General features: G+C 59.9%; 1 protein-coding gene and 1 long non-coding RNA gene across 3 annotated transcripts in view; both read left to right on the forward strand.

The window, feature by feature from the left end:
• The window catches only part of PDE2A (phosphodiesterase 2A), a 42,245-nt gene that overhangs the window by 16,865 nt on the left and 3,114 nt on the right, over positions 1 to 22,266 (forward strand). The window contains exons 2-30 of one of the 2 annotated variants that reach the window (XM_005487153.4): positions 1,644 to 1,695; positions 13,256 to 13,345; positions 13,849 to 13,937; positions 14,372 to 14,481; positions 14,937 to 14,992; positions 15,068 to 15,127; positions 15,226 to 15,385; positions 15,473 to 15,525; positions 16,015 to 16,089; positions 16,200 to 16,241; positions 16,327 to 16,395; positions 16,510 to 16,640; positions 16,769 to 16,880; positions 16,967 to 17,006; positions 17,450 to 17,513; positions 17,604 to 17,682; positions 17,765 to 17,942; positions 18,870 to 18,982; positions 19,239 to 19,316; positions 19,516 to 19,638; positions 19,875 to 19,945; positions 20,387 to 20,509; positions 20,613 to 20,700; positions 20,810 to 20,857; positions 20,965 to 21,039; positions 21,196 to 21,295; positions 21,525 to 21,637; positions 21,896 to 21,934; positions 22,081 to 22,187. In XM_005487153.4, coding sequence (XP_005487210.2) covers positions 1,644 to 1,695; positions 13,256 to 13,345; positions 13,849 to 13,937; positions 14,372 to 14,481; positions 14,937 to 14,992; positions 15,068 to 15,127; positions 15,226 to 15,385; positions 15,473 to 15,525; positions 16,015 to 16,089; positions 16,200 to 16,241; positions 16,327 to 16,395; positions 16,510 to 16,640; positions 16,769 to 16,880; positions 16,967 to 17,006; positions 17,450 to 17,513; positions 17,604 to 17,682; positions 17,765 to 17,942; positions 18,870 to 18,982; positions 19,239 to 19,316; positions 19,516 to 19,638; positions 19,875 to 19,945; positions 20,387 to 20,509; positions 20,613 to 20,700; positions 20,810 to 20,857; positions 20,965 to 21,039; positions 21,196 to 21,295; positions 21,525 to 21,637; positions 21,896 to 21,934; positions 22,081 to 22,187 — 2,538 coding nt within the window. Of the gene's footprint in view, positions 1 to 1,643; positions 1,696 to 2,519; positions 2,556 to 13,255; positions 13,346 to 13,848; positions 13,938 to 14,371; positions 14,482 to 14,936; positions 14,993 to 15,067; positions 15,128 to 15,225; positions 15,386 to 15,472; positions 15,526 to 16,014; positions 16,090 to 16,199; positions 16,242 to 16,326; positions 16,396 to 16,509; positions 16,641 to 16,768; positions 16,881 to 16,966; positions 17,007 to 17,449; positions 17,514 to 17,603; positions 17,683 to 17,764; positions 17,943 to 18,869; positions 18,983 to 19,238; positions 19,317 to 19,515; positions 19,639 to 19,874; positions 19,946 to 20,386; positions 20,510 to 20,612; positions 20,701 to 20,809; positions 20,858 to 20,964; positions 21,040 to 21,195; positions 21,296 to 21,524; positions 21,638 to 21,895; positions 21,935 to 22,080; positions 22,188 to 22,266 lie in introns of those variants that run through there. The other variant, XM_074536126.1, reaches the window with a different exon arrangement.
• LOC141728282 (uncharacterized) lies at positions 2,562 to 10,487 on the forward strand. Its single transcript, XR_012579199.1, has 2 exons — positions 2,562 to 6,475; positions 7,104 to 10,487. It is a non-coding gene; the product is annotated as an uncharacterized LOC141728282 (long non-coding RNA).

The raw sequence follows: 22,266 nt of genomic DNA on the forward strand, positions 1-22,266 counted from the left end.
AGGGTCCGGGATGGGCCGGGAGCTCCTGGTGGCTCTGGCCGCTAGATGGCCCCGCGGCTCCACGGCCCGCCCTGAGCCTCCCCCGGGCTCCCCGGCCCACCCTGAGCCTCCCCCGGCCCACCCTGAGCCTCCTCTGGGCTCCCCGGGCCGGCTCCCCGGGGCTTGGGGAGCAGGGAGCAAGATGGAGGGTGCAGCATGCAGTGTCCCTAAACTCTACCCTGCTTGGCCCCTGCCTCGAGGTGGCATTTCCTTATCACCACCTGTCCTAGTGAGGGTTCAGAGACCGTGAGAGGAGTCCTTTGCAAACCCCCAGCCAGGGGGTTTTGCAAAGCCTCGGGGCACCCTGTCCCTGAAGGGCACCCTGGGGACAGGGACACAGAGGTGCAGCAACACAGGGGTGCCTGGGCAGGGAGTGGGACACAGGACTGCAGGGACACAGGAACATGGAGGGGCAAGGATACAGGGTGCAGGGACACGGGAGTGCCTGGGGACACCGGAGTCCCGGCATCCGGAGGAAGAGCAGGCCATCCTCCTCCAGACTAGAACATTCTCTTCTGCCCAGAGAAGGAGGAGGGAGAGGGATGGAGATTATCACACTGCCGATATCCCTCTCACCATGCGATATTCCTCTCACCGTGTGGCATGTGGCCGTCGTGTCACACGGCTTGAGGATGTCCACTCTCCGTGCAGATTCCCTGGGGCCATTGGGGTAGGGGCAGCATCCCGAAATCCTTGTAAGCGCCGGAGGGACGGGAGGAGGTGTCAGTCCTCACTGAAGGCAATGGGGGGTTAATATAGGAGGGTGGGGGTGAACAGACCCTATAAAGGGTTCCCAGGATGAGGGTTCCTCCCTATCCAAGACGCTGGGTAGGACCCCCTGCAGTATCCTATAGGATGGGGGGGCAGGGGCAGGGGAGGCTTTCTTTTCTGAGCCCTGCATCAGGGTTACCCCAGGGCGAGGGAAGGGATGAGATTCGGCCCCTCCGTCAGGGAGGATGAGGGGAAAACTGCCCCAACCCAAACGTGAGGCGCAGCCTTTGAGGTGACAGGGGTCTCTTTATTGGGAGGTGAAACACGCCCCAGAAGGGAGAAGGGGCAAGGGGAAACTCCTGGCTCGATCTCCAGGAGGGCAGGGTTTAACACGGAGGGGGGTTGTTGCCCTCCCGGATACCAGAGCCGTGAGGGCACCCCCGGCACCTGCCCCGCAAGCTCCAGAATGGGGAGCCATGCCCTGATCCTCCGACACATGGGCGCCCCCGCCCCACTCCCGTTTCCCCCTTCACCACCCCACACTGGGACTCCCACCCCTGACCCCCTCCCAACACCGGGGAGTGACATCCCGTCCCGATTCCCACATCGGGACCACCCTCTCAACCCCGGGGACCCCCACCCCCGGCTGGAGAGTGATGTCCGATCCCCCGGCCGCCCCACAGCCCCCACCCATCCGCGCTTCCCAGCGCCCCGCGGAGCCCCGCAGAGCAGGTGCGGGGCGTGTCGCGATCGGCCGTGTCGTGACGGGGCGTGTCGCGGCGGGGGCGTGCCCGCAGCCCGCGGGCGGTGCGGGGGTGCGCGGGACCGGGATGCTGCCGGGATGGTGCCGGGATGGTGCCGCGGCTCCTCATCGCGCTCCTTCGCTTTTTCAGCCGCGGGTTCCTGCGGGCGGGGGACGCCGCTCCCGGCCCCGAGGCGCTACAGGTAGGGACGTCGGGACCTGCACCCCGAGGGCTCCCCCGCACCTCCCTCCCTCCCTCTCGGGACCCTCCTCTTCTCAACCGGGATTTCCAACCCCCAGCCGCATCCCCTCCCATTCGGGACCCCCATCCCAGCTATCTATCACCCGTTCCACCTGGGACCCTCAACCCACCCCCCATTCCCCCGCCCCATCCCACCCGGGCGCTCAGACTTCCCTCCGCTCCTACCCGGGACCCCCACCCACGTCCCCCGACATTTGGGACACCCGACTTACCTGCCCTGTTGCTGGGGACCCCCACCCCAAGCACCTCTCCTCCCAGCCGGGACCCTCCGCCCTCCTACCCTCCCAGACCACGACACACGATTCACCCCCTCTCCCACCCGGGACCCCATTCCCGCGGCCTCCCTTCCCACTGGGTCCGGAGGTGGGGGGATCCCCGCGTTCACGCTGTGGGGCGGGGTTGGGAGTCGGGGCTCCCGATTCGCCGTGCTCGGACCCCCCATCCCTTCCCAAGGGCGGAGGGGGCTTTCTGCACCCGCTTGTCTCCCCCTTTTCGGTGGGGGGCTCTGAACCCCACGGGGAGAGCTTGACAGGGAAACTGAGGCACACATGGGGCTCCCGAGGCGGGGGTGACGGTGCCGTTTTGTGCCGTCGTCCCTTCCCCCCCGCCCCGACCGCATCCGAGGTTCGAGGACACGCAGGGAGGAGGCAGCGGGCTGGGGGGTGCGGATCCCGGCGGGATCCCGGGAGGAAATGGGCTGGACTGGCAGGGAGGGGGGCGGCTCGGTCCCGGGGGGACCCTCACGCCCTCCGGCAGCCGCGCCAGGAGCCGGGCCGCGCCATGGGGACTCTCCAGGACAGTGTAAGCGACCCTGGGGAAGGGGACACCATGGGGGTCCCGGGGGAGCTGTGCCCTCGGGCTAGGGGTCCATCCTGCCCTGGGGCTTTGGGGTGCGGTGTGCTTGGGAATGCCTGGGCGTTTCATTTTCCTGGGGGGGTTGGAGTCCCCCCTTCCCTGTGCCCCCTCGCCCCTCTGGCCATGGGAGCCTCAAGAGCTCGGCTGCGAATTCCATCCTGCTGCCAGACCTCGGGGTGGGTGTGCGGGGAAGGACAGAGCCCCTTCAGCACCCCCAGCAGCACCCAGCCCTGTGCCCCCCACCCTCCTTACACCAGCTGCACATTTTGGAGAGATGGAGGCTGCATCAGTGGGAAAACACTTGGTCCCTCCTGCTCCTGCGCCTTCGAGCACACCCAAATTTGGGGAGGGGGTGACTTGAGGGGGGTTCTTCCCCTCTGTTCGCCTGGATGGATCCCTGCCCTGCGTGCCGATGGTTTGGGGTGTGAGATCCGTGGCCTCCGTCCCCCCGGGGGTACAGCTGCTTGGGGGGCTCCAGGGGGCTGCAGGTCCAAGACAGGAGCGAGGACCTGGAGATTGAAGCTGGGAAGCGAAGGGAAGGAAACGCTCTCTGGGAAATTGCCGAAAGCTGCTGACGGAGAGAAAGAAGCTGAGCAGGGCCAGTGTGCCCCGGGCGGGGGGAAATGAGCCCCCCTCCCCCTCCGGATGGGAAGGTGGCGGCTTGGGGACATCTGAAGTGTCGCTGAGCACGGCGGTGGGGTGTGACCCTGCTCACCGCCCAGCGCAGGGACACGGGGGTCCCCGTGATCCCTGTGGGTCCCAGCCCTCCAGAACCCAACTGGGCCGGACCCAGGAGGCTGCTGGCAGCTGGGCAGGCTCTGAACGCTGGGCACAGCCCCCCAAGAGGATCTGGGGTGGGGGGGGGTCAGGGAGCCACAACTTCCAGCCTGGGAGGGACAAAATGCACCCATAGGGAGGGGGTGGGCAGGCTGGTTTTAACCCAGTGCTGGTGTGGCAACGAGGAGGAGGAGGAGGAGGAGTGGTCACACGGTGGGGCAGAGATGCAGCCCCAGCCCCAGTGTGTGAGGCCACAGTGGCAATGGGGTGTGACCCAGGGTGTATGAGGAGTGAGTGGTGGGGATGGATCCTGCCCCTTCTCCAGCACATCCCAGCCTAGGGGGGATGAGGAACAGCTCATCCCCAACAAAATATCACAGCACCCCTCTCCCCATTGGTGTCCTGGGTGCTGACTGCATCTGGAACTCCCATCCCCGAGCCTGGAGGGCATATAGGGGGTATATACGGCTTGGGGCATTATTCCCCTCCAACACCCAGCAGTGGGGTGAGGCTGAGAATGTCTGTTCCTGCTCTCCCTCCCTGCCACGAGCTGCAATGCAATTACTGGCAGACTGGGTCATGAATCAAACGGTAATTGATACATGTTCACAGCCTGGAGAAGCAGGAGGGGCTGTGGGGGACAGTCAGGCACCTTTACTGACCTGCCAGGGACTGGGGGGGCTCAGCCAGCACCACGGGGCTCCTCCTGCCTCAGTTTCCCCCCGTGTGGGGCCAGCCACATTCAGTGGGCCCAGGGCCTGCTGAGGCCAGTGAGGGGACATGCATACCCGGGCGTTTGTCCTTGCGTTTCCTCTGGCAGACACAAACACATCAGCAGGGCAATACAGGGGAGGAAAGGGCCGTGGCGGCTTCTTTCCATGACATGCAGCAGGGCTGGCTTCCTCCCACACTCACCAGGGTCAGGGACAGAGCTGGATCCCCAAACTTGCATGGCGGGGTGCAGCACGGTGTTTCCCAGCCAGGCCTGGGATCCCCACAGATCAGGGATCAAGGAGTGATCGAGGCTTGCCTGTGCTGGCACTGCAGTGCCCTGCTGCTGGTTTTTGATGGGCAGTGGGGTTTGGGATATGGGTTCCAGTGCTCTCATGCTCCGTGACATCACCCAGGAAGGGAGGTCTGGAGTGGGAATGCCCTGCTGGACCCCAGGCAGGGGAGCTGGGATGGGGATGTTCCTGCTGCACCCCAAGCAGAACGAGTTGGAGGAGATTAGTCCTGCTGCATCCTGGGCAGTGAGAGCTGGGACAGGATGCTCCTGTTGCAGGATGACATGGTGGCATCTTCCCCCTGAATGGGATAGGCCCCGTGGGTGACCTTGGCTTTTTGGAGTCGAGCTGTGACATTTGGCAGGGAGGTGGTGGGCTGGGATCCCCTGCAAGCCTGGCTCTGGAGGGTGGTCCTCTGGGAGCTGAGTCCATGGATCTGGGGACTGGCCTGGGACCTTTGCAGCTGAATCCTGATGCATACCCACCCTGGCCACTCCATGGATGTGGGGGAGAGAATGGTGGGGACCTGCCCAAGAGAGCCATGGGGTGGAAAATGCCGGGGAGCAGTGCTAGCTCCCAAGTCTCCCTCCTCTTGGTGCAGGAGAGAGCACTGCTCCTGGCCTGGCTCTGGCAGATGCAGGGTGTCTGGCACCTTTGGATGCCCTGGCCACAGCTTTGGAACCCCCCCAGACAAGGGGGGGCTGGAGGCCAGACCGCTGCCTGGGTGCTGACCTATTAAACACCAGCATTGTGACCCTTTCTGCCATGCAATGGGCTTTGGTCTTCTCCTGGCTGTGCCTCAATTTCCCCATCCGAGCAGTGAGACACTCCAATTCCTAGACCCCTTCATGGCAATTAAGAGCTGCATCCCACCATCAGACCCTCCCAGGCATGGAAAATAAGAGCAGTCCCTGTACAGACAGAGTGGAATCCCCTGGTGGAGCAGCTCTGGCAGCCCCCAGCCCCCCACACCCTGCTCCGGAGCACTGCCCAAATCGAATTCCTCTCCAGCTGCAGATGGCCAGGAATTCAATTTTCCCAGATCCCATCAGAGTCTGATAAATGAGGTCCCTAATCACTGTGCAGATCCCATTAGCACCAGCCATGCCAGGAGGGGCTGCACGGATGGATGTGGGAATGCTGCGTCCCCCTTCCCACCCCACTGATTCCTATCCCCCCAAGGGATTTACATGTCCCCTGAGCCCTCTCTGACTGCATCCCCTGAGCTTTGCCATGATGATCCCAAGCAGAGCCAGGCACGGAGAGCCCTGCATGGCTAATCCATCAGAAAACATCTAGGAAAGTCCTGGAAACCCAGCCAGCATGGATGGGAAGGGGACTGTGTGCCAGGGAAGTTTTCCCAGCCATGCCATGTCCCAGGAATGGCCATCATGCCACCTCTCTCCCAGCACTGCCAGCACCCCAAGCTGGGTGCCAGGATGCCTCTGTCCTTTGGGGTGAAGGCAGCACCTGCATATCAGGGATTCCCCAAACCATGGAGCAGCTTTCCTGCAGCTGCTGCAGGAGGGCCCACGTGTCCCTCCCTGACCTGAGTTAGGGACAAGTGACACCGGGCTGAGGGGGGTCCCTTTCCCCCTCTCTGACTGGCTTAGACAAAAGTGACAGTGAGACCCCCAGCCCTTACCACTTCTTTCTGAGAATAATGAGCTAATTAGTGACAAACTAGTGACAGATCATTAGGCTGGTGGCCGAGCCTGCTGTTCCAAGAAGGCCACGATGTTCTGGAGACGGAAATCCTTGAGGAGTGTGGCTGCTGTCCCGCCCGACAAAGGGACATCAACAGGAAGCAACCTTGACTCCAGCCCAGTTCTCTTGGCCCCAGGAGGCCAGGCCAGGATGTGGGGGGACAGGCCAGCAGCACCCCAAGGGCTTGTGAGCTGCCAGAGGTTAGGAAATTTGCTTGGTTCAGCAAACCTCCCACTCAGAATGTATGGGGTCCTCAGGGAATGACATCTGTCTGGTTCCAGGCTGTAGAAACTCCATGTGCAAATGTCCCGTGCAGTGTGAGCATGCCAGGCTCCAGCCAGGCTGATGTATGGGTGAGGAGGAGAAGGATGGGGCAATGTCCGGTTTATCTCGGCTGTTTGAGGGGCCTGGAAGGCCCGGGGGTGGCCTTGGGGCAGCCCGCGTGTCGAAGGACGAGAAGAGGCTTCAGTTCTTCTTTCTGGTTTTATGTTTATTAATTGTTTATCTAAAAGATGTTCTTTCAGCCTAACAAAGATCCGCTCAGCAGTCAGCCATGGGCACACTGTGCCGTCCCACGGACCGCCACGTATCTTTATACCCCTTGCCACGTATACAATATTTATCATTTTTCCCCAATACCATCTATTCTTATAGCTTGGTGTACTCTTAGTAATAACCAATCCAAAGGTGCCACCGTGGCCAAAAAAGATGGAGGAGAGGAGGAAGAAGAAGGAGGGCAGGACACACCCCAATTCCTCCATCTTACTCCTCTAAACCCCCCTGTACATAAATCCTAAACCCTGTTTCTCACCCTCTAATTAGCTAATCTTTCCACCCTTCACCCCGGTGAGGCCCTCTTATCTTCATAAAGGTGTCGTCTCCCGTGTAGGGTCAAAGTCCTGCCACCAGACACTTCTGGCAGCATTCCAGGACTCCCGGGCCCCCCAAGGGTGGTCTCGGGGGCCCTGCATCCCGGGACTCAAATCCTGAGATCCCACAGGGCAAGGGATGCACTGAGCTCCAGGGAGACACTGGGCTCAGCACGGCTCATTCCACCTCTAGTGGAACCAAACTCTAGTGCCATTCTAAGCAGACCCTTTGCAGGTGGGGAAACTGAGGTAGGAAATTCCACAGAAAGGGAAACTGAGGTAGGCCCAGGCATGCAGGGCTACTTGTGTGTTTTTTTGGGATGGCTGATTCCACAGATTTGAGTCCTCCAGCCCTTGGAAGCCTCAGCCTGGATCACTGGGTGCCAGGGTAGCTCCATGACAGGGTCCTGCACCTCAGCCCTTGCTTCCCATCCATACATTGCAGCAGGACCCCAGGCAAATGACCATGAGGAGACAAGAGATATCCCAGAAGTGTTTCCTTCCTGTTTGCCCTCATTATCCCCCTGGAAAAGATGAGGTAATTAAGGAGCTACCGTGTTGCAGGTTGTTGCTGCCTGATTAGATTAAAGCAATGTAATTTGGGACTAAGAGCGGTGCTGAGAGGAAATGGATGGATGGCTTCCCAACTGGAGTTGGGCAGAGCTGCCAGCTCTACCTTCCATCCATCCTTCCATCCTCTGCTGCCCTGCACCTTGCTCCAGGGATACTGCTGGAGGGTTTTCAGGGATGCTGCTTTGGGGCACTGGGGACACCACTGTTTTCTCACCCCTACAGAGAGATTTTCCTGGGGAATTGTGACTGTGGGGCAGAGGGAAGGAGCCTGGAGCAGTGTGGAGGGTGACAGAGACAGGGTGACAGGGTGTCAGCAGTGTAACAGCCTGTTGCAGAGCTGAAGGGTGTTAGGGATGCTCCTGGCAGAGTGGGAACAGGGATGCTGCCTCTATTTCCCCCAGCTCTGTGGGGAGGATTCCCTGGGAAATTGTGGCCTGGGGGAAGGAGCAATGTGGGGAACAGGGACAGGGTGACAGGGTTTGAGCAGTGTAACATCCCATAAGTGGGATGGCAGAGCTGAAGAGTATCAGGGATGCTCCTGGGTGGTGGAAACAGGGACGCTGCCCAGCTCTGTGGGGAGGATTCCATGAGAAATCGTGGCTTTGGCCCCAGGGGAAGGAGCGGTGTGGGGAACAGGAACAGGGTGACAGGGTTTGAGCAGTGTCACTCTGCCCACAGCACAGCTGGTGACCTGCTGCCTTCAGGAGCTGCTTCCCTGCTCCTTGGCTGAGTTTCCCCATCCATGGCCGGTGTCAGAGCTGTGCTCTCCTGCCTGGCCCTGCCCCTGGTTGTCAGCCCGGTGTTGCCACAGAGCCGGGCTATATTTAACCACCACGGCCAGAGCAGCCAGGGGAGAGCAGCCCCCCAGGGCTGGAGGGAGCTGGGGCGGCTCAGCATTGCTGGAGGTGGGAGAGGAGGATGAATCATGGCTCAGGGATATTTTGGGATATTTTTAATGCCGCCAGATTGCTCGGCAAATGCTTGGGCAGGGCGGCGCGGGCGCGGGCTGGGTGTTTGCTGGCAGCTGTGGCTCAGCTTGGAGGCCCAGGGGGATCAGCTGCTCCCCGTGGTGTTGTCACTCTGCAGCCATGCATTGGAGAGGTGACAAAGGCAGGGACATCTGTCCCCGTGCACTTGGAAACAGCTCGGGGTGTGATGGGTGGGGGCAAAAGGGGGTCCTGGAGCAGCATCTTCCTCCTTGAAGGGGAGGCAGGAGGGGAAAATGGTTCCCATCACTTTCCCTGGCAAGGGGAAAGGGCTGGGAAAAGGCAGAGAGAGGGTGGGTGTGTCTGCCTGCAGGGCTGTGGTGGATAGGGAGCGCTTGGACAGGGACAGGTAGCCAGGCACCCTGCAGGTGGGACACAAGGAGAGGTGAGGGTCTCTGCAGGTGGAGGTAGGCTGCCTCCCAGGAATCCAAACGGGATTTTGCTTTTCACCTGTCAAATGTAACAAGATCCAGAGGCTGGTGGCTAAAAATGCACCCTATCTGAAGAGACCTCAGTGGGAGGGAGCCCTGAGCCCCCAGCACTGGCTCTCAGCCTTGCAATGAGGTGACCACATGATCACCCTCCTTATCCAGGGCTCTGCTTGGGAGGGAATTCCCTGGGGAGCAGCTCCCCTGTCCTTGAAGTCTGCAAACCCTCTGTGAGAGACATTGGGGCTGGTGACACAGGCAGCAGGGGGGTCCTTTGCTGTGCCCCAGACCCCTCCTTGCTGTGTTCTGCACTCCCAAGCATCCCAGTCCCTTTGCAACCTGAACCTGCAAAATGCATTGAGAAACATCGGCATGGGATGTGGGCACTGGGATGTGCTGCCCACTCAGCATCTTGGAAGCTCTAATTTGATTTGGGGCCCACACTGGGGATGAAGTTGTCCAGACAGAGCGATGTCCAGCTCCATCCCAAAGGTCATTTCTCAGGCAGGGGCTAATAGACTAATCCACTGCCAAAATTAATTGGGCTCATTTTCCCTGTGCTCACAGATGGATAAGGTCCCATTGGAGGGCAGGAGCCGAGTGAGCTCTGAGAGCTCACTGTGCCGTGGATGCCTCAAGCTCAAGCGGTCACCTCTGGCAGATCATTTACTTGGAATCTTTACAGCAAAGCTGGGCTGGAAGTTCGGCAGGGAGATGATTCATTTCCTCGAGGTTCTTTGGGGAGGGTTGTGGCAGGAGTCTGCCACTGAAGCCTGGCTGCTGCCAGCATTCCCTGTAGAATCAGCACCCATGGGTGCTGGCAGCGATGGCAGCATCCATCTGGGGCCTCCCCAGCCCAGCACTCCCTTGCAAGGCAGGCTGGGGGTGCTGCAGCCCTGCTCAGCACTCCTCTGGGAGCAGGATGCTCCCAGGCACCTGGAATTGCTTCCTGGATCTCTGGGCCTGCTTTCCCATGGTTAAAGAGTGGGAGGCAGGGCCCAGTTCTGAGTTCTGCTTCATGCAAACTCTACTCAGTGAGTGCTCAGGTGTGTCCCCATCAGAGAGACACCCCAAGGTCCCTCAGGAGGGCTGGACATCCCAGTGGGTGCCTCACTGCACAGATCCAGCCTCTGCCTGCTGCCAGGGGTTTCCTCCTCACCCTTGGGGGTCCTCCATTCATCTCCCAGGAGCAAGGCCAGGAGAAGGGGTGCGAGCTCAGAGACCTGAGACCCTGTGACATCAGTGTCCTCCTCCTCCAGGCCCCCACCCTGCACATGGCAGGTGTGAAATGAACCTTTCTGGAGAGGAAGCTGCCCAGGATGGGATTTCTCTATTTCATAAACACCCAGAGAAGCTGGGGGTGCCAGGGAGGACAAACCAAGCTTTCACAGCTGGTGGGGGTGGGTGGTGCCACGGGACAGACAGTGCTGATCCTCTTGAAAAAAGTCATGTTTTCACTGCTGGTGAATTCCATGTGATAAAAAAAAAACCAAACTGTTTTTAAATCCCAGCAGGATCTATGGAAGCCTGGGATGGGGGCTTGGGAGCCTGTGCTGAGTGGGACAGGATGCATGGGAGCAGGATGCTTCTGCAGCTATCGAAAGGGAAAAGAAGGGCAAAAACAGCAGGGGAGAGAATGGGCCCTTTTCCACGAGGGAGAGAGCAGGAGGCTGGCCTGTGGCAGGATTTGGCTTTGCCAGAGTGGGGGTGTCTATGTTGGAGCAGAGACAAATCCTTACTCCAAGGAGATGAATGGTGTCATTAATCTTCCACTGGCTCCAGGGAATACTGAGGCAGATGTGGCTCTGGTGCTGCACCCACCATGGGATGCTGGCCAAGGAGAGCTGGCAAAATTCCTGCCAGCACTGAGATCCTGTGGGTCACCCTGTCAGCTCAGGGAGTCTGGCAGGGTGACATCAGTATCCTTGTCCTCTTGGGCCAGAGATACGGTGACAGCAGTTCCTGGGTGGGGACTTCACAGAGCAGGTGTGTGCACCATGGGGACAGGGCAGGGACAGGGTGCTGTTCACCTGCTCGGCAGGAGCAGCATCCTCAGCTCCTGGGGCTGTCAGTGATACCATGCTATGCTGTGTCCCCTTCCCAGACCCTGTCCTTGGATCTGTTCCCAAAGCCCTCTCTCCATGCCCATTTCCAGACAGCATTTCCCTCCAGAGCTGCTGGATGTGCAGCACCTGGGATGAGGGCGTTGACTCTGCTCCAGCAGCCAGGAATTGCAATCCCTCTAGGCTTTCTCCTGTTTTAGTGATGTTAATTAACCCCCTGTGCCCCCTTGGGAAGTGTTACCATAGCTCTGCCCTCCATGGAAGCTGGGATGCAGAGCAGGTGCTGGGAGCTCTCCCTGGGAGAGCTCTGGTCCCCACTGGGTGCAGGTACAGGGCTGTGTGGATCCCAGTGACATTCCTGGTGACAGGCATGGTCTGCTGATGGTTTCATCTCTCCACTGGGGCTGGGGATGTGTGTGCCAATGCAGCCTCATCCAAAGACCCTGACACTTGTGGAGTAGTGATGGATCTGAAGTAGCCCTCACCCAAACTGGAGTAGTGCCTGGATGGTGTGGATTGCTGGGAATAGGACACAGGGGACTCCTCAGCAAAGGGAAAGGCTGTTTATGGCAATAACTGGGATGTGGCTGTGGTTGTGGCTCTGGCTGTGCTGGCTCTGGGCCCAGGCTCTGTCCTGGCAGAGCCTCCAGAGTGGGTCTGCAGCATTCTCTGGGCTGGGGGACAGGGTGGGAGGGTGTTGGGGTGAACCTCTGCTCTGGGCTGGAGGATGTGGACTGGGAGTGGGATGAGTGGGACAAATGGAATTAGTGGGATGAACAAGTGGGACATGCAGGATGAGTGGGGCAAGTGGAAGGAGTGGGACGAGCCATTGAATGGGATGAGCCATTGAGTGGGATGAGTGGGTTGAGCTGGATGAAAGGAACAAGCCATTGAGTGGGATGAGTGGGATGGGAAGGACAAGTGGGGCAAGGAGTTGAGTGGGATGAGCCATCAAATGGGATGAGTTGGATGAACTGGATCAATATAGTGAATAGGCTGGTGTGAGTGGGAGAAGCACTTTAGCAGGATGAGTGGGATAAGTGGAATGAGTGCGATGTCCTTCCTAGCCCACCCTCACTTTCTCTACCTTCTTGCAAGGCTGCAAACCCTCCTGCCAGCATCTGCTGCTGTCTCTTTGTCTTGGGAATATCTTCTTTTAGCTCCTGCAGCTTTCCCCTCACCGTTTCAGGGATGGACCTGTATTTCCAGCCCTAAAAAAGCCACCACCCATGTCCAGCTGCCACCTGTCCATCCCCACACCAGGAATGCCACTGGCATTTGATGCCCCAAGCAGACCCAAGGGACCCGCTCAGGCTCTGCCCCATCTTCCCCCGCCCCAGGGGGCCACTGTGGAGGATCTGGTGGGACAGAGGGACGGCAGGACAGCCACCTGGCTGAGGCCTGGCTGTATTCTACAGTGCATGTGTCTCCAGTGTGAGTAAATGACTGGAGATGCGGCCCTGTTGGAATAACATCCAGTGCCCATGTCTTCAGCGGAAGCACCCTCACCCCCAGCCACGCTCCCAGTGCCACGTGGATCTGGCCCTGTGGCCAAGGATGCTCCCAGGGTGGGTGGGTGGCATGGCCCTGCACGGGGCTGCTGTCCTGGATGGGGTCATGGGAGGCATGACAGTCCCCAGGTCTGGTTATCAGGAATGGAGCCTGGAGCCACCTGGCAAAGCTGGGGCCAGAGGAAGAGCAAATCCCAACGCCATTATCCAGAGTCTGATTCCCAGCATCTACTGTTTCCATCATAACATCATCCTTATCCCAGTCTCCCAGACAAGGCTGGAGGCAGGAGCAGAGCTGGGAGGGTCACACCACAGAGCCCCCTGTGCCTTCCAGCTTTTCCATGTGTCCCCCAGCTTTTCCATGTGTCCATCCTAACACCTCTGCCCTCCACGGGGTTGTAATCCCCCGATGAGCTTTAATCCATCTCCTTGCCTCATTTCTCTTCTCACTGATGCTTTATGGCATGGCTAGCACTGAGGGCAGTGTGGCTCAGTGCCAAAGCCTCCTCTCCCTTTTTGGGACCTCCCACCTCCCCACATGATGGACATTGACCAGCACAGGAGGGTTTGGCTCCAAAAACGGCACCAGGCATACGGGAGGCCACTGCAAGGGGTCTGGGAGCAGAAGGACCTGTGCCATGGTGGGGGTCAGAGAGGGTGGGTGCTGCAGTGCCCTTCTCCATGGAATCAACCCCCAGTGAGCCCCTGCTCTGCTCTTGTCCCTGCAGGATGCTCTGCTGAGCCTGGGGGCTGCGCTTGATGCTGCCGCCCTGCGCGATGCCCTCCGCCATGCCCTTGTCACCCTGCTGCCCGCCGTGGTAGGTGGGGGATGCATCTGCATCCCCGGGGGGCTGGGAGGGATGTGGAGCAGAGCATCCTCCTTGGCTGGGTGGGATTATGGGGGCGCTGAGACTCCCTGGATTGGGGGAAGCCCTGGAGGGAGCAGAGAGTGGATTATCTGCTGGTTGATGCTGGGGTTCAGCCTGGGGTGGTGCTGGTGGTGGCCCTGGTGCTCATGGTGGCCCCAGGGTGCTGGTGGTGACCCTGGGGCTGCTGGTGGCCCTGATCTGGTGACCCTGATGCTGGTGGTGGCTGGGCATTGTGCCAGTGCCATGCCATGAGCCTCCCCAGCCATGGGTGGGTGTGAATGGGGCACACGTGCACAGGTACCTGTGCACACCTGAGCATGGCTCTGTGCGTGGGCAGGGCTGGGTTTGTGAATGTGTGCATGTGCCACTGTGGGTGCGCACATGTGTTTGTGCACACCTGTGGCTGTGCTCACGTGTTTGTGCACACACGTGTGGCTGCCCCTGTCCCCCAGGAGCACGTCTACATCTACCTGCTGGATGGGGACACACGGCTGCTCTGCGATGACCCCCCCCACGAGCTGCCGCCCAACGGGAAGCTCAGGTGAGCTCGGCCCCCTGCCCAGCCCTGGGCATGGATGGGCACACAGGGGTGGCCCAGCTGGAGTGCATGAACAGGCATGCTGTGTATGGAAGGCAGGAGGGTTTCCATCCCTGTCCCCATCTCCATCCCCATTCCATCTCCATGCTTGTGGCCGTCTGCTGTCCCTTCCCATCCTCTTCATCCTGGACATGCACATGTGCACAGGGGCTATGTGTATGTGCAGGGACACACATGTTGGCACAGGGGCTGTGTGCGTGCAGGAGCACATACATTTGTGTCCAGGGGCTGTGCATGCATGCAAGGACACACATATGTACACGTGTTGCACAGTCCTTGAGCCTGTCCCTGTCCCGTGGGTGTCTCTGCCCAGGGAGTTGTCCCTTCCTGGGGGTTGACCTTCCCAGGGATTGCTCAAAGTATCCCTGTCCCCACAGAGATGCTGTGCAGAAGCAGAAGCGGCTGGAATGTGGGGGGCTGCTCCCTGCTGAGCTCCCTGGCCGGCACCTGGGACCCCTGGCAGCACCCCTGGCCGCTGGCACGCAAGGTGGGAGCTGTGGGAAGGGTGCTCTTGGTGCACCACCCATGTATGGGGGTGTGGGCCTAGGGCTGGGTGGTGGGACAGGGAGGGGGATTGAGATGGGAGTGGATGGAGGGAGGGAGGGATGGATGGATGGATGGTCCATGGGTGGTCAGAGGCAGGGGCTCAGACAGCAGTGTGTGAGTGAGTGATGGTTGCATAGACAGGTGGGTAGAAACAGGATGGAGGCATGAGGGACAGGTGGGCACTGGGACTGAGAGGTGTTCTCAGGGACAAGGAAGCAGAGAGGTGGGCAGATGGATAATGGATGGGTGGGAAGATGAAGAGATGGCTGGCTGACTGGCTGACTGGCTGGGTCATGACACATCAGGATGTAATGGGGTCATGCACCCCAAGAGCTGAGTTCCACAGCTCCAGCTGTCCCTGGGGCCCACCTGGGACCAACCCTCTCTTGCTTGCAGTGCTCATCATCCCGTTGGTGGACAAGAACAGTGGGGCTGTGGTTTGTGTCATCCTGGTGAGTGCAGGAACATGGGTAGGGCTCTGGGGACAGGGCCTGGCCATAAGGGTCCTGACCCCACTCCTGCTCCAGGTACACTGTGGCCAGCTGAGTGACTCAGACGAGCAGAACCTGCGTGCGCTAGAGAGACACGTGAGTGACTCCTTCTCAACTGTGGACCTGCCACCTGGGCACCTGCCAGCCTTTCCCCCAGCCCTGCTGCTCCTTGTCCCCTCTGCCCAACCTTGCAGGCCCTGGTGGCAGTCCGGCGCCTGCAAGCCCTGCAGAAGCTGCAGCCCTGGCCCCAGGTCAGCCTCTCCACCAGCTCCTCCCAGACCTCTCTGGCCAAGGCTGAGAAGGCACCTGACAGCAGCTACAGTGACCTGGACTGCAAGATCCTGCAGCTCTGTGGTACCTGGGGGGACACTGGGCAGGGAGGGGTGTGTGGGCAGGGTGAAGCCATGCTCAGCCCCTCACAGCACTGTGACCCTCACGCAGGTGAGCTGTATGACCTGGATGCCGCCTCGCTGCAGCTCAAGGTCATCAACTACGTGAGTAGCTGCTCCACCAGCCCCCTGTCCCCATCTGCCCCCAGCCCCAGGACACACCAGGGAGCCCTGTTTTATTTCAAAACAAGAAAATTCCCCAAAGCCAAGAAAAGCCTCAAGCATCACCCGTGGAGTCATCAGTAGTGACCAGAGTGAGCAGCCTTGTAACAACCATCAATAGTCTCCAGAGTTAAAAGTGCCACTGTCACGCTAAAAGCTCCTTGAGAGAACATCCAGGTTCCTCTCCTGCTCTCTATCATTCTGTACCTCAGTATGACCCTCAGTAGTCCAGAGTGAGCAGCCTTCCCCTTGCCATCAGCAGCCTCCAGAGGGAACCTGCTGCGTCACGGGGAGGAGGTTCTGGGGAGGGGCACCCAGTTCTCTGTGGCATGTGTGGGTGCCTTGGGTACAGGGAGGCACAGGAGGGGCTGGATTCTGCCTGGGGAGTGCTCAGAGCAGGCTGGGGTGCTGACCCTCCCCTTAACTCCCCAGCTGAAGCAGGAGACCCAGTCTCTGTGCTGCTGCCTCCTGCTCGTCTCTGAGGACAACCACCAGCTCTTCTGCCAGGTAGGTGCCACTGGGCCAGCCCCCCAAGCCTGACCCCCACAGAGGACTACAGGTCACCCCCTGGCATGGTGTCTTCCTCATGGGCAACCCCTCCTTCCCATCTTTTCCAGGTGGTGGGGGACCGTGTCCTGGATGAGGAGATCAGCTTTTCAGTGAGTAAGGGGAAGTGGTGAGGGGTTGGGAGGTCTGAGGGTGGGCAATGGGTGCTGTGCACTAACATGTTCCCTTTCCCCACAGCTCACCTTTGGGCGCCTGGGGCAGGTGGTGGAGGACAAGAAGCCCATCACGCTGAAGGACATCAGTGAGGTGGGTACCAGCTCTGTGCCTTCCACGCCTGGGGACACAGGTGTCACCCCAGTGTTCCATGGGGCTTCCTGGAGTGGGCCAGGGGTTCCAGCCCCATCTTCCCTCTCCCTGCAGGAGGAGCACAAGCAGCTGAGCAGCATGCTGGGCTGTGAGGTCACCTCCATGCTCTGTGTCCCTGTCATTAGCCGGGCCACCTCCCAGGTGGTGGCACTGGCATGCGCTTTCAACAAACTCAGTGGGGAGAGGTGAGCAGCGTTTTGGCTGGGACTCTCTGTGGGGCTGCACCCCCTCACTTTTGGGATGCTGGAGCATTGTCCCCATGGAGAAGGGAGGGGACCAATGGGGACGGACAACTAAGGTGTACCCCTGCCAGCTTCACAGACACGGACGAGCACAAGATCCAGCACTGCTTCTGCTACACTTCCACGGTGCTCACGAGCACCCTGGCCTTCCAGAAGGAGCAGAAGCTCAAGTGTGAGTGCCAGGTGAGCATGTGCAGGGCTGTGCCATGTGCGTGTGTGCGTGCCCCATCTTGCACTGGTCACTAATGGCATTCTCTCTGTTCCCTCAGGCCCTGCTGCAGGTGGCCAAGAACCTCTTCACCCACCTGGGTAGGTGCACTGGGGAGCACCCGTGGTGAGGGAGTGGAGTGGGGAAGGGGTGATCACTCCCCAGCCCTGGAGGGTGGTAGCAATGGGGTCTCTGTCCCCAGCCAGGGAGAACCTTGTCCCCTTGTTGGGGAATGGTAACAGAAAGGTGATAGGAGTTGGCATAGAACCTGGCATGCACTGATGCTGCATGGCTGCATGCATGCACATAGCATGACCACAGAGCTCTTAGAAACACGTGTGCACATGTGCAGCTGCACTGCTGCACACACACGTGCACTGTTCATACATGCACATGCCCCACACTGCCCCTGTCCCTCTGTGCCCCCCAGAATTCCTGCTGGGACCCAGAGCTAAACCCTCCCCCTGCTTTCACTGCATGAGTGGGGAAGAGGGGGCAGCGCTGCCTGGCCTGGGTCCCTGACCCTCCACTGCTACCCCTGCAGATGATGTCTCTGTCCTGCTGCAGGAGATCATTACGGAGGCCCGGAACCTCAGCAATGCTGAGATGTGAGTGGTGGTGGTGGGGCACGTGGGTGAGGGGACACAGGGGACACCGAGCTCCCCAGTGGGTGAGAATGGCAGCGGGGTGTCTTGCAGATGCTCTGTGTTCCTGCTGGACCGGCTCAGTCACGAGCTGGTGGCCAAGGTGTTCGATGGTGGAGTGGTGGATGACGAGGTGAGCACAGCATGGAGCTGGGGGGCCTGGGGTTGTGTCCCTCCCCACAGGCCTTGCTGTGATCTCCTTCCCCTGCCCACAGAGCTACGAGATCCGCATCCCAGCAGACCAGGGCATCGCTGGGCACGTGGCCACCACTGGCAAGATCCTGAACATCAAGGATGCCTACTCACACCCGCTCTTCTACCGCGGCGTGGATGACAGCACTGGCTTCCACACCCGCAACATCCTCTGCTTCCCCATCAAGAATGAGAGCCAGGGTGAGCCAGGGATGGGGGCGCACTGGGAACAGGGGGCACAGGTCTGGCACAGGTCTGGCCCAGCAGGTGTCTTGCACATGGTGGTTTGGTCACCCATCATGTGAACAGGATGCTGTCCCCAGCATGCAGCATGGCCACAGCATCATCCCCAGCCTGTGGGCATCAATCCTGTTCAAGCACAGGGGCACAATCCTGGCTCAGCTCTGTCCCCAGCATGTGAACCCCCTTCGTCCCCAGCATGTGAGCACCTTTCTGTCCCCAGCCCATGGGCTCCATTCTGCCCCCAGCCCGTACACAGAGCACTGCCCCAGCGCATGGGCATGACCCTGTCCCAATCCCATGGTCACAGTCCTGTCCCCAGCATCAGGGCAGCATTCTGTCCTGTGAATGTAGGCATGGTCCTGTCCTGACCCTTGGGCTCAGTGCTGTCTCCTGGCACAAAAGCACAGTTCCTGGATGTGGCCCTGTCCCCCTGCAGGCAAACACAGCACTGACCCCAGCACATGGACGTGATCTTGTCCTAGTCCATGGGCTCAGTATGGTCCCTGGACATGATCCTGTCCCCCTACAGACACCCAGCACTGTCCCCCAGCCCATGACCATGATTCTGTCCCAGCCCATGGGCACAGCACTGTCCTTGATCACATGGGCATGATCATGTACCCTGCATGTGGGCACGATCCTGTCCACCAACACATGAGCACAGTACTGTCCCTGGGCATGAGCCTGTCCCAGCCCCACAGGCTCAGCACTGTCCCCAGAATGTGGGTGTCATGCTGTCCCCAGCCCACAGGCACAGCACTGTCCCTGCTAGTTGGGCACAACCCTGCCCTAAGCCCACGGGCACGGTGCTGTCCCCAGCATACAGGCATGACCCTGTTCCCAGCATGAGGGCCTGATATTCCTGCTGTCCCCCCTCTGCTCCAGAGGTCATTGGGGTGGCAGAGCTGGTCAACAAGATCAATGGCCCTTGGTTCAGCAAGTTCGACGAGGACCTGGCCACTGCCTTCTCCATCTACTGCGGCATCAGCATCGCCCATGTATGTGCTGGGGGTCCTCCACTTGGAGGGGGTCACACACAGTGTGTGCTCCCAGCTCTGCCACAGCACAGAGCGATGGGGGGATGTGTGTGTGTGGTCCCCATTCCTTGGGGACAAGTGGTGGTGGCCCTGGGATGGGAAGGGAATTGAAGGGAATTCATGGGCACAAAGATGTGCTGTGGTGCCAGGGTGGGCTGGGGGGTGCTGGAGGTGTCTGCCAACCCCCAGCACTCCCATCCCTGATCCTGCCCTGCAGTCCCTGCTGTACAAGAAGGTGAATGAGGCACAGTACCGAAGCCACCTGGCCAATGAGATGATGATGTACCACATGAAGGTGAGGTAGCATGAGGACAGGGACAGGGATGGGGACCCGCACTGCCAGCATGGTGCCCCCACCCTTTATCCCAAGGTGGTCACACAGCTGGGTGGTGGTGATACCCCAGGGCTCTCTGCTCTCCCCATGGTTCTTGTGGCCTTTGGGACACCTGGTGACATCTGGCCACAGAGTGGGTGACTGGCTATGGCTCCTGCAGGTGTCTGATGATGAGTACACCAAACTGCTGAGCGAGGGCATCCAGCCTGTGTCCACCATTGACCCCAACTTTGCCAGCTTCACCTACACACCACGCTCACTGCCTGAGGACGACACCTCCATGGTGAGGACCATGGGGACAACTCTCAACTGCCACCATCCCCTGCCTGGCCTCGGTCAGGTCATATATCCCAACCCTGGGGTGCTGGGGTGCTGGGGTGCTGGGGTGCTGGGGTGCTGGGGTGAAGGGATGTGGTTGCACCCCTGAGCATCTTCCTGCTGAGCAGGGGCGAGGGTGGCTCGTGGGGGACCTTGCTGGGCATTGTCATTCCTTGCCACTCCCTCTATCCCTTCTGCCAGGCCATCCTGAGTATGCTGCAAGACATGAATTTCATCAACACCTACAAGATGGACCGTCAGACGCTCACCAGGTGAGTCTTTATCCCTGTCCACCTTCCCTGTCTCCATCCTCATTTCCATCCCCATCCACCTACCTCATCCCCTCCATCTCCTTCCCTGTCCCTGTCCCCATCCACATCCTCATCCCTGTCCACCTTCTCTGTCCCCTATCCATATCCTCATCTCTATTCCTATGCCCATCCCCATGCAGAAAACTGTCTACCTTCCCTGTCCCTATTCCTCTCCCATGAGCCATCCCCAACCCTTCCCCATCCCATCCCATCCCATCCCATCCCATCCCATCCCATCCCATCCCATCCCATCCCATCCCATCCCATCCCATCCCATCCCATCCCCATCCCCATCCCCATCCCCATCCTGATCCCCATGCCCATGCCTGCCTGGTGGGCACCTGGCAAGGTGGAGGTCCCTGTGGGGTGAGACCCACCCTGCATGGCTCTGGCCCTGTGCAGGTTCTGCCTGATGGTAAAGAAGGGGTACCGTGACCCCCCCTACCACAACTGGATGCACGCCTTCTCCGTCTCCCATTTCTGCTACCTGCTCTACAAGAACCTGGAGCTCGTTAACTACCTGGAGTAAGGCCAGGTGCTATCCCTGCCCCTGTTCTCCAACCCCTGGCCTGGCTGGGGTGCTCCCTGCTCTCCTGCCTGCCTCAGTTTCCCTCCTCCCCCTCCCCAGAGACATCGAGATCTTTGCCCTCTTCATCTCCTGCATGTGCCACGATCTGGACCACAGAGGAACAAATAACTCCTTCCAGGTGGCCTCGGTGAGCCGAGCCCAGAGCCGGGATGGGCGAGGGGGGAGGAGAGGTATGGGGAGAACTGTGGGGGCCTTCAACCCCACAGTTCCATCATTCTGGCTGCTCTACCTTGCAGAAATCCGTTCTGGCTGCACTCTACAGTTCAGAGGGCTCTGTCATGGAGGTGAGATCCCCCAGATCTCTCCTTGCCCATCTCTCCTGGGTTCTGGCTGCGTGGCAGCATCCTTGCCTGCTCCCTGCCTGCTTTCACCGTCCTGCCTTCTCCCACAGAGGCATCACTTTGCCCAAGCCATTGCTATCCTCAACAGCCAAGGCTGCAACATCTTTGACCACTTCTCCAGAAAGGTGAGCCCCCCACCTAAACACCTCTCTCCTGCCACCCTCTGCCCATGCTGAGCCCCTGTGTCCTCTCCAGACCTCCTGCTCCCCATCCCTGGATCCCAGGGGGTGTGGGAGCTGGCAGGGGCACAGAGCTGGTCATAGCAGCTGCCTTGCCCACAGGACTATCAGCGCATGCTGGACTTGATGCGGGACATCATCCTGGCCACTGACCTGGCCCACCACCTCCGCATCTTCAAGGATCTCCAGAAAATGGCAGAAGGTGAAGATCCTCAATGGAGATTGGGATTGGGATTTGAGGGGTGGTAAGAACTCATCCCACCAAAGCTGGGAGGTGGCACAGGAGGTTCTTATGTCAGGGGTGATAATGGCTGGGACATGACACAGAAGGTTCTGGCTGTCCCTTAAATGCTCACATGTGGCATGAGGGGGGCTATGGAGCTCTGTCCTGAGCCGCCCATCCCAAGCCCTGCCCCACACTGTGCCCACAGTGGGATATGACTCCAAGAACAAGCAGCACCGCAGCCTGCTTCTCTGCCTGCTCATGACCTCCTGTGACCTGTCTGACCAGACCAAGGGCTGGAAGACCACCAGGAAGATTGCAGTGAGTGCCACACCACCGAGCTAAACCCCCGAATGCCACCTCAGAACCCACCTAGGCCACCTGCATGTCCCCAGGCACACACCTGCCCCTCGTGGGGTGGGTTCCTCTATGCAGGACCCTGGACCATGCAGAACCCAGTCCCTCCAAGCCAGACCGTATCCCTGCTTGATTCAGAGCTGTGGGGAGGGGTGTGGAGGTCAGTGGGTATGGGGGATCATCCCAGGCTGCACCCCCTGTGCTGACACCTGTCTCTTGCAGGAGCTGATCTACAAGGAGTTCTTCTCCCAGGGTGACCTGGTAGGTACCAGCTGGCAGGGTTGGGCTTGGCCAATGCTCTTAGACAGCACCAATGGGCTGGGGGGTGTGGGCAGTGGGCAGAGAGGTCTTGCCTGGGAATGGAGGGAAAGCATCACTGGCACTGACCCTCCTCACCACCCATGCAGGAGAAAGCCATGGGGAACAGCCCGCTGGAGATGATGGACCGGGAGAAAGCCTACATCCCCGAGCTGCAGATCAGCTTCATGGAGCACATTGCCATGCCCATCTACAAGTGAGCCCCAGTGCTGCAGCTGGGATGGGGAGGACCCCCTGCCACCCCCACCTCCCTCAGGGTGGGATCGGGGGCTGTG

The sequence above is a fragment of the Zonotrichia albicollis genome, chromosome 2 (assembly GCF_047830755.1).
Source record: "Zonotrichia albicollis isolate bZonAlb1 chromosome 2, bZonAlb1.hap1, whole genome shotgun sequence".
Taxonomy (NCBI): domain Eukaryota; kingdom Metazoa; phylum Chordata; class Aves; order Passeriformes; family Passerellidae; genus Zonotrichia; species Zonotrichia albicollis.